Source organism: Cladophialophora immunda (genome assembly GCF_000835495.1).
Source record: "Cladophialophora immunda strain CBS 83496 unplaced genomic scaffold supercont1.3, whole genome shotgun sequence".
Lineage (NCBI taxonomy): Eukaryota > Fungi > Ascomycota > Eurotiomycetes > Chaetothyriales > Herpotrichiellaceae > Cladophialophora > Cladophialophora immunda.
The window spans coordinates 3,531,009-3,543,644 of record NW_015622543.1 but is presented as its reverse complement, the minus strand read 5'-3'; the positions used below and the strand labels follow the sequence as shown (position 1 = coordinate 3,543,644).

At 49.4% G+C, this 12,636-nt stretch overlaps 4 protein-coding genes across 4 annotated transcripts; 2 read left to right on the top strand and 2 right to left on the bottom strand.

Moving 5' to 3' along the window:
- Positions 1–86: 86 nt before the first annotated feature.
- On the bottom strand, positions 87–2,212 carry PV07_05645 (uncharacterized protein). The gene has a single exon (XM_016392556.1). The coding sequence runs from the start codon at positions 2,072–2,074 to the stop codon at positions 278–280; it is 1,797 nt and encodes a 598-aa protein (XP_016250075.1). The 5' UTR covers positions 2,075–2,212; the 3' UTR covers positions 87–277.
- Positions 2,213–3,266: 1,054 nt separating this feature from the next.
- Positions 3,267–4,890, bottom strand: PV07_05644 (uncharacterized protein). Its single transcript, XM_016392555.1, has 2 exons — positions 3,932–4,890; positions 3,267–3,827 (listed from the first exon to the last, which is right to left on the bottom strand). The coding sequence occupies exons 1-2, from the start codon at positions 4,801–4,803 to the stop codon at positions 3,458–3,460; spliced, it is 1,242 nt and encodes a 413-aa protein (XP_016250074.1). The 5' UTR covers positions 4,804–4,890; the 3' UTR covers positions 3,267–3,457.
- Positions 4,891–6,309: 1,419 nt separating this feature from the next.
- Positions 6,310–8,725, top strand: PV07_05643 (uncharacterized protein). The gene is made up of 2 exons (XM_016392554.1): positions 6,310–6,686; positions 6,738–8,725. Exons 1-2 carry the CDS (start codon positions 6,502–6,504, stop codon positions 8,653–8,655), a joined length of 2,103 nt encoding a protein of 700 aa, XP_016250073.1. The 5' UTR covers positions 6,310–6,501; the 3' UTR covers positions 8,656–8,725.
- Positions 8,726–9,660: 935 nt separating this feature from the next.
- Positions 9,661–12,445, top strand: PV07_05642 (uncharacterized protein). The gene is made up of 3 exons (XM_016392553.1): positions 9,661–10,938; positions 10,993–11,199; positions 11,246–12,445. The coding sequence occupies exons 1-3, from the start codon at positions 9,811–9,813 to the stop codon at positions 12,035–12,037; spliced, it is 2,127 nt and encodes a 708-aa protein (XP_016250072.1). The 5' UTR covers positions 9,661–9,810; the 3' UTR covers positions 12,038–12,445.
- The last annotated feature ends 191 nt before the right edge of the window (positions 12,446–12,636 follow it).

Below are 12,636 nucleotides of genomic sequence, written 5' to 3'. Positions count from 1 at the left end.
CGAGATCAAGATGTGTGGAAAATCTATATCGAGTCTGACAGAAGGGTCTCTCCTATACATGGCGAGAGCGATGATGCAACAGAGGTCTTGATTTTAGATGACGACAACGAGTAAAGGTGTTTCGAGCATGGTCAGCGGTAGATCTGGCAGATACATGTCTGGGTACTGAAGTAAATGGGTCAAGACTGACGCAACGATTTGACGCTCTCGTGTATGATTGACCGCTACCTCTTCTTCCTTCACCGTCTCAGTACTGTAAGGTCTGCCAAGTCGAAAGCTACACGACATAGCCCTTGTTCTGTTTTATGCCTTTGACATTCATGTCTTTCCACATGAGAATCGCCATCAACCCCAGGACCCAAGTTGAGACACCAGCAATCAGCAAGTATCGCCACGTGTCCCCATAGGATTTCTGAATTGCCAAACGGACAGGTGTGCCCCACTCATAAGATAACTGTTGTTGAATGTCGCCATAGATTGTGGTGAGATTTCCTTGGCTCTCAGGAGGAAGATATAAAGCCAGTTTTTCGGGCATCGTGCCTTGCCAGATGGCAGAAGAGATTGTATAACCCACGGCAGTGCCAATGTAGGCAAACAGATTTAGCAAGGCAATACTGACAGCAAAGTATTGCTGTGCAGAAGCAGCCGCCAAAATGCCAATCTCGACCGTGAGCATCAAGATACCGAATCCAAGATTGACAAAAAGGTTGCTCATAGCAACGTAGCCCACATAATGATCAGGATGACGGAAGTGTATCATCAGACCTGTACCAAGGACCACCAAAGGAAAGCCGAAAAACAGACTGACAGGTTTGTAGCGTCCGGTGTATGAGATGATTGATCCAGCAACAATATTCATGACAATTTGGGCAACCGTGCCTCCTTGTATGAGATAGCTTGCCTCAGTCACAGTAAGACCGTTGACCACCTGAAGAAACGAGCTGAAATACCCATTCCAACAAGAAACACTCAAAAAGAGCATAAATGCTGTGACACAAGTGCCGAGGACCGTTCGGTCTCGAAGGATTGCCCATGGAGTGAGACGCACCCGAGCAAAAGATCTTTCCCATAGTATAAAAGCTGTGAGTAGAATTACTCCAAAGACGAGGAAACATATAATGAGGGCAGATCCCCAACCCTTAGCTTGCTGAGTGTAAAGATTGAATGGGAGGAGGAAGAAGGCAAACCCCCCAGATATGCACAAAAGTCCGACAAGGTCAAACTCGTGTGTATAGTACACAGCAGATTGCCATATTGTACGTTCGTCGTGATTGTGTTTTGGAATGACACCCTGCTTCTTAGCTCTCATGTATTGCCAGATAAAGAGCCCAAAAAGGGGTAGAGTAACTCCTGGAAGGAGAATACTTTCCATTCCGAAGGCCCAGCGCCAACCGGCTCCATTCAAGAAGGATGTCGAGATGGGGCCTGCAATCCATGATGTAATGAGATATGGTGAATTGAGTAAGGCTTGCATAAGACCGCGATGGCGAAGTGAAGACGTATCCGCAATAAAGACGCTGAGGCAGTATCCGACACCGTTGATCCCGACAGTATAAAAGACTTGCGATGCCGCATATGCTTCAACGTTGTTGCAAGCAGCTGCCATGATCAGGCCAACAGTACACAGAAGTACACACAGTATAAACCCGTGTGGACGTCCAAAAATGTCCAGGATTTTCGCAACACCTAAATTTGTGACACCGCCAACAACTTGACTCAAAACTCCAGTGGTAGGAATAAGTGAATGTTCAGCAAAGGTCGAAGTCGCGTAGGGGAGCAAGGCACCACTGACTCCAGTCACAATGCCTTGGACAAAGTAGACAAGCCAGATTGCGATATAAGCCGTGACCAAAGTAGATTCTGTCCAACTAATTGTTGTGGCCTCCGCCTTCTGCACACCAGCCTGAAAATTGGTGTCAATGGAGTTGTCGTTAGGTGCATTGCCATGAATTATGTCCAAGCCGTCGTGGACTTTGGTGTTCGAATCGTCTTCCGCTTGATGGACATTGCTGATTGCTTTCGTCTCAGAATCAATTGTAGGGTAAATACCTGCGGGAGACTTTTCGGAAGCCATTTCGTGCTTCAGCCTCTATATATGAGGCTTCTTCTGCTGCTGAAGCTTTCTTCTGTCGAAGCCTTGTATTGGCCAACGTTCGCCAAAGTGTTCAATTGCCGATCTCAAGGTTATATAACAATTTCGTTGTTGACTGTCTGCAAAGAGATGATAAAGCAGATGAGGTAGGGATCCCGAGAAGATAAATTCGAGGGTTCTGTGATATCTCGCCTGGTACTGCAACCCAGCAAAATAGTCGTGGCTACATCGAGCAGGTTTTGTCCGTTAGCGAGATCATTCACGGGATGGAAAAGAGTCACCCACATATGAGCAAGTTTTCTATCCATTAGCGTGATAACGCACATGGGATGAATATGCAACTATCCTCTGTAGGTTGAGTGGGATGAGCTGAAGCTAGAGCGAATGCAGGACACCTACCTAAAACGACGCGACACGATCTTGCCTACCTCGTATATGCAATGGCGTTTCGTTTCCTTCGGAATCGCAAATTCAGGATGGATTGCGAAGACAGATTCTGCCAGAGCACGAACTCAAAGTAGAAAGCTCAACATTTGTGTTCGCCATTGACCACCAAGTCTTCAGTATGTCTGCTGTCACGACCACTTTGGTCTACTGGAGAGCTTCTAACTACTTCGCTTGCCATAGGCGATCTCAGTGGCGACTTTTAATTCGGAGTAATGTCATACACCCGGGCAGCCCTCTTGTTCGGAGATATGTCATTCCCTAACGAACACAGGGTACTCGATAGAAATATGCTTTGGACATTTATAAATCGTGTTCGACACACTTCGAGATGTAGGGTTCTCTGGCATCATGCATTCATTATACATTGATCAAAGCAATCCGCATGAGAAATCACGGTAAATCGCCATCATCGGAAGGGTTTTTGGACATGCAAGCTTCTAATCAGCTCGTGTTTGCAGAATGGTGTACTATGTTGACTTCGCCGATGGAAATCGGCGCGATTTCTTTTCCCTGAATCCTGTTCGCTCCATTCGTTGGCGGAGATCACGCATCGCTCACAGAGTCAGGGGATTTTGACAGACACAGAACATACTTACGCTGACTCGATCGATTCACGGCACAGTGGAACGGGCTCCGGTCGTTTTTGTTCGCAAAAGCTGACACAACTCTGGAATTGGACGGTGTGAATGCGGCCGGTGAACGAGTGAATCAAATATTTTCAGGGTATCATGTATCTTGGACAATTCAGGCACAGCGCAGGCCATTGTTGTCTTCGATCCTCTCATACCGGCACTGTGCTCTTCATTATTGATTATAGCAGGCTGGAAGTGACGACCAAGCGCGACTCTTGCCAGCGACAAAACATGCAATATATTTCCGTCAGCTAACCATTTGATACTTGCCGTACGCCACCTGTTCCTATCGCGTAGTGTGTACAGAGTCTCCATAGTGGCTTGTCAGCTCCATCGAGTCACTGCGTGCCAAATGCTTCTGCGACGCATTGCCATCAACGACGGTCACCTTGCGCGTTGAAATAACTCCGCTTCCCCCACGCTTTGCCCGCCAGTGGTGCCAGAACCAGACGCCCACCGAGAGGCAGAAAACCCCTGCTATAACCGAGCCGAGGATGATAGCTATCTTTGCGCCGAGAGAGAGGCTTGTGCCATTGCCACTACTCTTTGAGCCATTGTCTGGGAATGTGAAGTTCGTCGAAAATGACGCGCTTGCGTAGGCGACACCGATGGGATCTGAACTTGGTTCAGCGGTTCGATTCGCCGGGTTGAGAACTCTGTAGCGAGATTGAGAAGTCAGTCGCTGGCCGACGGGCGATTGGGAAGTGAAAATGCAGGAATAGTCGACTTGCTTGGTCGCAGCCTGGGATTCAGTACATACCCATATATCGAGTAGACGAGACCGCCATCGAATACTAGAGCAGGCTGGCTGACAATCTTGGCACTGTTCACATACGCGTCGCCTTCATACGACGTGATGGTCAAGTCAGTGCCCTCCTGCGTCGGGAGAGTGATGGCTTTTGACGGTAGTCCATTAAGCAAGAAAACCCCCTGAGAGACATGATAGGAGACAATGTCGAGAAATTCGTCCTCTGTCCAATTGCTGATGACGCTTCCAATCATATCCCACGCGTATGAAATGGGAAGAAAAATGGTCACGTTGGATACGTCGTTGATTCCTTGCGCCGAACTGTTGCGTGCGTGAATTTTGGCGTCTAGAAATGGCGAGGGTGGGCCACTCAATGCACTGTGGTTGTAGCTGTCGTCGAAGCTCCGGGGTAGTTCGAGCACGCTTGACAACGTATAAACCACGCCGTTGGTGCAGTTGACTGCCGGCGTATCTGAACGACTCTGTTGACTGTTGCCGGACCAGAAAGTTGCAGCGGAGGAAAATGCATTTCCACGAGCAATGACTATCCGGGTTTTGGTCTCAGAAGAATCGGCGTCATCGGGCTGGTGCAATGTTTCGATATACTGGAACGCGTCGGCGTTGAATGAGTGATGGACGCCTTCCAGGACATGGTAGGTCAAGAGCGCCTCGGAAATATTGGTGACTCCATTGAATGCAGAATTTTTGGGTACTAGAAGCGTGATGTTGTCGCTGGCGAGCGTTTTTGATAAATTTGGATATTTGGCCAAGTATGTGGCGAAGGCCGAGGTGCCGTCATTGTCGTTCAGGTAGTCAATAATTGAGGTTGTGTTTCCCGCAGCGAATGTAAGGGCTGCAAAGAAGAGAAGCAATATCAACGCCATGGTCGACACGGCCGCTGGAGTCTACTTCGCTGAGCATGTGGCAGGGAGAAAAGGGAAGAATGTGGAAGCCGTGGTAAATTCACAAATAAAACCGTCTCTCATGAAACGAAGACTGTTCTTTAGGGCCGGTAACTCTGCTTGTACTCGAATCATCTGCGGTCCTGGAATCTAAATGGACTACTGCGACGATGATCTTGTGGATGGGACTACTTTGGCGGCGGCATAGGGTGCTTGAGTAAGCGAAGTTGTGATCACTTACAGCAACGGGTGAGAGCTGGATTACTTTGCTGTCGTGCATTCGCTTGCACCGCTATCTCCTCATTCCAATTGGCATCATCGTGGCGGAGGGGGAGATTAGTGAGCACGTTTTTGCAAAATCTGCTCAACAATCTGCCAGTGTCGCATCCTTGGCTGATCCAATCAATTGAAGAAACTTGCTCCCTTCGCGTGCAGCACTATAGTAGTCGTTGAGTACAGGACCAAGTTGACAAAGGGAGGTTTATATGTAGTCAAGTTAGACGTTCGAACACTCTAGCGCGCTGACGGGGCCTACAGCACCATCGAATTGTCTTTCCTCTGCCCCGTTTGGTACCGAACGGACCGGTTAAGCTTGAAGAGGTCAAGCACCTTTAATTTCTCTGGCCCAATCTTTTGGGCGAGGGCGGTGCTTTTCGGGATGACGACTTAACGGTCCTATATGTGGAGGAGATAAACGACAAGAATAGTACACAAAAGTGAGACGGGGTGGAAGCTGGTGAGGAGGGTTGGCGGCAATCCCTATCCAATCCAGTTCCTGCACGATGGAGACAAGCACAAAGTGAAATCTCATCTCAGACTTCGAAGCTGGACATGCCTCGAAAGTGGATGTCTATAACGTTGTATATGTTGCCGAGACCGGAATATCGAATTTTCACCAGTGCCTTGACGCGCAAAAAACAGCGGTAAGTACAGCTTGGGGGATCGCTATAAGATGAGCACGTTGGGGAGGGCTAAACAGCCATATGGGATAGACGAGGGTCTTGTCTTCACTCCCGAGATCGAAGGTCTGGGGGTGGAGGGATGGCTTCTGGACTCAAAATAGTATGGGAACACTCGGATAGAGAGTATTAGATCCTGGGCAGGACATAACTTTCCGTGGCCATCTTCGGATCCTCGAGTATACTCAAATGACTCTCTCAGCGTGGTCCGTATTTTGTTGAATCCATAAAGACAGCTGAAGATTTGGAGAAACGATAATGACGCTCTGCGAACGCAGGAAAAAAGACAGACTTGCGTGTTCGTGTCCTCGGGAAAGAATACGGCGGAGGAATCGTGCTGCGTCAAGAAGGCCACCAATTCTATTAACCTGATTCGGTCATGGGGTGGATCTCACAATGGCGTCATACGTCTTGATTGGTTGATTAAGTGATGAGCATGTTTCGTTGGATTATCCTTGGCACTTCGCAGGCAGATAAGAACGCTTTGGAGCAAATTTTGAGGTCGAGGCCGGGAACAACGCGTGTAGTACTAGTACTGGCCAGGATGTCCTGGCAGACTAGAGATCTCCTACTTCCGCCCCTCTGGCCACGGCCGACAACCTCAATTCCGGCCTCGTTTGTCATCGAACGCATCTTCAATTGAATCGTCAGACGTTTACGTTGAATTCACCTGAAATCAAGCTCGGCTTCTCGTCTCCCACCCCATGGAGTGGAATGTCTGATGCGAAAAGGCACAATGTCGAAAATTGAGCCCATGAAGCGACACGTACACGTCAACTCCGCTGCATCTGAACATCAACATGTTGTCAACCAGTTTCTCCGCAATCTTTTCTGGTACATTGTGTTGGCTGTTGTAACTTTCATTACTGTGCGACGCTTGATCTCAGTCTCCAAGCGTAACTGGAGGTGTGTACCTCTCGCTCTTGATCAAGGTGTGGTCGCACTGACACACGCAAGCTTTTGGCCAGTATGGGTGAGAAGAGAGACGATCTTGGAGAATTCAAGCCCTGTCCGTTCCATCTTTCGATACAGTGCTCTTCTTGAAGCGTTCTATCGCAGTTTTCGCTACCGACAGATGGGGTGGGCCACCGGCTGGCGCAGATATTTGTCTCCTCCTCCCGTGGGAGAGACACTCTTTCTCTGTGGATACTGGATCCTCTTGCTTCTCATGCTATGGACCAATGTGATTTTCAAATCTGAATCTCCCATCTACGGTATCGAGTTGGAAGTGGTGGGGTATCGAGCAGCGTGGGTTTCGACTACACAACTCCCCTTGGTCTATTGCACGGGCTGCAGAATCAATCCTATCAGCCTTCTGACTGGTATCTCACATGAAAGACTGAACTGGTTTCACCGATGGGCTGCCAGAACGGTCTTCGTCACACTTATTGTACACTGGGCTTTCTTTTATCGCGAATGGGATCTCACAAACTTTGTTCAACAGGAGATTGAGATTATGCCCATGGTCATCTGGGGCTTTGCCGCTTGGGGAATGTTTGGTTTCATGGTGATGACGAGTTTTGGCTTCTTTCGGAACTCCTACTATGAGATTTGGCTCTTGGTGCACGTTCTTTCTGCTTATCTCGGCTTGTGGCTAACTTACACCCACACCCATTGCACGACCTACTTTGTACTCGCGTCCATTGGATTCATCGCATTTGATCTACTTGGAAGGACCTTTTTATGGATGATGCACAACATTCACCCCTTTAAAGCCAAAAATGAAACTCAGGCGGTCGGATACAACGCCACAGTTCGACTTCTGGACGACAAATATATCCATCTCAGCGTTCGAGATGTCTCATTTGGTTGGAAGGCTGGTCAACACATATACATCACTATACCTCACCTACGTAAAGTTGAGTCACATCCATTTACTATCGCAAATCTTCCGGGTGAGTCAGGATCAGGGAAGAACATCGATCTGATCATCAAACCACATGGTGGTTTTACATCTGACCTGTTCCGCTGGGGGCAGGATCAGTCATCCAAACCCCTTACAGTTTTCCTCAACGGCCCCTATGGAAATCCACCTCAGCTCGCAGGCTACGATACGGTCGTTCTGATCGCTACGGGCAATCGAACGTCATTCATTTTGCCACTGTTCCAAGAGCTAGTCAATACAAGCGTTGATGTACCACGGATCTACATACATTTGATCTCTCGGACGTTGACCGAAATCGACTGGTATTTGGCTCAAATTTCGACCTCTCTCAAATCTATGCGGCTTCATCGAACGGAGATCGAAGTTCAAGGGCACTTTACATCCTGCAACCCAAGTGAGGCTTCCGTTATAGCCTCAATCGAAGAACGGGCACTGTATCCTCCTGCGGCTGCAGTAAATCGGGAAACCCGTGATCGATCTGATCGTGGGAAAGCGGACTGTCACCCTGAACTTGACATGAGACAGCTTAACAGAAATAAACCTTCCATGAAGCTGGATTGTGGACCAAACCTACACTCTGACGAGTTACCCTCTATTGTCGTGGTTGATACAGAGAATACAGAAGCTTCTGCACCTTTTGCACAAAGCTCGACTGATAGCGAAGACGAAGAAACCGAAGACGAGAAGCACCTGTTAGACGATCCACTGTCGGACTTGGACCAATACTCTTTTGTGTTCGCGCAATTACCCAGCGGATGCTCCTTACATTTTTCTCTGTACCGGCCTGCTGCTGATGACATGATCAGAGCTCCTGTGTTAGAAGCGCGTGGGCGAGTGTTAGTTGTTGCGGCAGTGGCAGGAAGTCTGAGGAGTCAGATTGCAACATGTGTCTCTCGCCTGAATCGAGAAATAATTAGACCAGCATTAAATGAGGATCTGGATGTTGGTCCTATCAGCTTGGAGTTGTGGTGTGAGGTCAATGGCGACTGAGGCTGGTTTCTCGCCGGGCTGGGCTAGCCGCGCATAGCCCTCTAGAATCATGCTTCAACTCCCTTTCTCATCCGTGTTTATCTTCGGCAGCTGCTTTCTTCCTCGCTCTCACACCCGTTCCTCCCTGTGATTCGACTTATTTCCAAAGACCGGCTATCTGTCCTTTCACCTGACCTGAATCGGTCTTCTGGACCCTTGCTCCCTCAGAAAGCGTTGATCTTGTGTTCCACTCTGTGTGAGTGTATCCTCTTCTCGCTATTCCCTCCCGTGAGGCTGCTAGTCGCGATACTTTGACCAATCACGGCTTACTCACCAGTCACCAATCTGAACAGCCTTCTATTGGCCTCCTTTGACTGGTTTCGCTACGGTGCGCATGATCCAGAGGAATCCAAACGGCACGAGATATAAAAAAACCCCAGAGGAAATGTCCGGTGTAGCTATAATTAAATATCACAACTGCCTACGGAAAAATTGAACTGCTCTCTGGTATCGGTCTGCGCTCGAGGTGACGAGCCAAGCAATCCAGAACAGCTCCTGACCACGCCCAAACTCTCCCAGTCTCAGAGTGGAAGGAAGAGATGAAGGTTGATGGATCTGTAGCCATGTTTCCACCTCGTGGCGGGCGAGCCGTTGTGGCGTATCAGAGCACATATCAGACCCCCTAGGCCTTATTATGGCGTTGTCGTTGAGCGCATTTTCTCAGGTCGCACACCTGCTAGAACCTGCTCAGGGTCGCCTGTGTCCTCGGCCGCACCACTTTCAGGTTGACAGCGCGCAATTTGGGCCAATGCCCCAGCTAGGCGAGTCTGGCCAGCCTCGCTGACACGACATGCTGGACGAATCCCGACGAATCGAAATCTAGGAAATGGAGATTGCCAAATTTGAGATTGCCACGGTCGCATTGGAAGACATTCAGGAGATGGAGTCCAAAGAACCTCCGGTGATATATTATTGTCATCACCCAGCCTCTTCAACTCGCATGGGTAGGTTGACGATGGTTTTTCTGGACATTCTCTTTCGAATTTATCACCCTCGACCCAACTGCCTTCGCTCGTTTTGCCCAGGTCTTCATTTATCTGTCTATTCGCTCACTAAATCTATTATACGCCCGCATTTCGTTTATTGTTTATATTCCACTTGTACAAGCATAACAAAATGCTCAGCCGGCGGGAGAGATTGTTGCTTAGCCTCATCGGGGGACAGTGGATCAGCAATGTTTACGCTGCCATCACATGGCCGTCGCCAGTCTACGATGAGCTCGAAGATCTGATGCTTTTGACCTCTGGCTACGGCAACAGAAACTTCATGGCCCCCTTGGTCCCTTGCACATTTGCCCCAAATCCAGGTCACTCAGTCGCCGGAGGTTTCTTACGAGTCGCCTTCCACGACATGGCCGGAGCCAACGTGGCTGAAGGGACCGACGGCTTGGACGCATCTATCGGTTTCGAACTTGACAGTAGCATCTTTCTTGAGAATACTGGTCCTGCCTTCAACAACACCCTCTCCTTCGTCTCGAGATTCTACAGCAGTCGAGCCTCCATGTCAGATCTGCTAGCCTTGGCAGCCTACGCCTCAGTTCGAGCCTGCGGTGGTCCCGCAATTCCACTCAAAGCCGGTCGTATCGACGCTACCCAGGCAGGAACTCCCGGTGTTCCTGACCCCAAGGACGATATTGACAAACTAAACACCGAGTTTGCTCGTATGGGTCTGACTCCGGAAGAAGGTATCCAGCTTGTTGCCTGCGGTCATACTCTTGGAGGAGTGCATTCTGCAGAACACCCTACCATTGTCCCTGCGGGTACGACCTCTCTTGGAGTCCAAGACTTCGATGCCACGAACAGCACCTTTGACAACTCGACCCTCACCATGTATCTCGACAGTACCACCTTGAACCCACTTGTGGTAGGTCCAGACGTCGATTCTCGATCGGATCTCCGGCTCTTCAACAGCGACGGCAACAAAACCGTCTCGAGCATGGTAGATTCATATGACAGCACTTGCTCAGTCATCCTTGCAAAGATGCTTGACACCGTTCCGGCTTCGGTGACTTTGACCGAAGTGATCACAGCTTATCCCGTCAAGCCAGCAAACCTTGCGCTCACCATCAGCAGCGCCGATCAGCTTGTCTTCTCGGGAGCTATTCGCTTTTGGACGAACAAAGTCTCCAAGTCATCGGTCTCCAGTTTGCAGCTTGTCTACAAGGACCGAACTGGAGCTCCGGCTGGTGCTATCGACGCCTCTGTGGCCCTGGGTGATGGCACTGGATTTGATGATTCTTTCACGGTGAGAAGTTTTCCTTCTCTACTCGATCGAATTCTTTGCTTACGTTGTGAATAGTTTTACGGATTCAACGCTTCAATCCCTACCAAGACATCCATTTCGTCTTTCGTAGTGGAAGTCAGCCTCACTTCGGGAAGTACTGTGACATACGACAACAACGGCAAGGGTTTTCCGGTTCAGGACACAATTCTCTCCCAGAACGCTTACTCAAGTCTTGCTGCTGCGGATGCCTCAGGCAGTCAGCAAGCGACCATCATCGCAGCTGTAAGATTTATCCGACCCTGCTCAACGCATTCGCTCATTTACGCAGGTGCGGCCCGGAACGGAGGGAGAAGTTAATCTCACAGTGAACCTAATCAATGCAATGGGAGTAAACAATCTGCCGACGATCTCGAAAATTCCAACCGCCATGACCAAAGTATGCGAGTCGCTGTACTACGATTTCTACTCCGCGTCCTTTGGCGTACCAGCCGCTGCGGTCAACGGCACAAAGTACGATTTGAGCGCCGGAGGGGAGTATGACAGCTTCAAGGGCTTGATCGGGTTGCAAGCACAAGCAGCAAGGCTTCCATGCGGTGGTGGCTCGAGCTCTACCACGTCTAGCGCTACGGCTTCATCTAACTCCCGGACCAAGCTTGCGACCTCGACAATTACTGCCTCTTATATCTCAACCACCAACACCATTCCCATCAAGCACGTTAAGTCGACTTCCAGCCCATTCTGGAGCAATTTCACAACTACCAAGACCACCCGTGTCGACCAGGTAAAGTCAACTTCTAGCCCAATCTGGAGCGAATGGACGATCTCTGCTTCCAGCAGCGAGCCGGTATGCCCGGAAACAACGACTTCCACGAACGACTCTGTTTCGTGGGTTAGCGGCGATCATGGAAGCATTCCTACCAGTGGCGTTCATGGAAGCATTTCCACCAGCGGCAGCGTCCCCGTGGCGGCTGTCAGCTCAATCCCAGCTGGAGGCTCGAGCTCGTCAAGTTCGCCAGTTTCACCCGCCGTCGCCACTTTTACCGGCACTGGAAATGCACTGACTGGCAGTGGCATTGTCGGCATCTTTGCGGCAGCTCTGGGTGTGTTGTTGCTGTTGTAACCAACAAAATCTACATGACGGAACGAGCAGATGGGTCCAACTGCGCTTGTGAGATAATGAGGTTGCGGAGCAAGCTGCTGTGATTTTCTTCGATATCCTTTTGGCATTGACAAACTGTGGCATACTCTTCACCTTTGCAAGGAGATTTGTACGGAGTACCATGTGCTCTTCTGATCTCATCCCAACTAAGATCTTGTACAGAGTTTCGAATTTTCCAGGAGTTGAATGGTCTCCCGAGGCCATGTTGCTACCATGCAATTTACCTGAGACATGACCGGAACCATCTCAAGAGACGTTGATGAAAAATACTGGGAGAGGGAAGCACGGCCGATGTAAGGCAAAAAGTCTGCCTCAACAAGCATCCACATAATACCTTTACTGGGGGAAAGACGCATAACTGTCTGTGCCTTTTTATCTTAACCATGAATACAAATACGATCTTCACAGTCGTGTTTCGAGATTTCCAATAGAGCTCCTGGTCAACTGCACTATACGTTATGAGCATGCGGTACCCTTAATCAGCCTGATATTATCTCGAGGCCACTCGTTCGGTCCTTCCGGATCTTGGACACACAAGTTACCAGGCGGAAGATACGTTA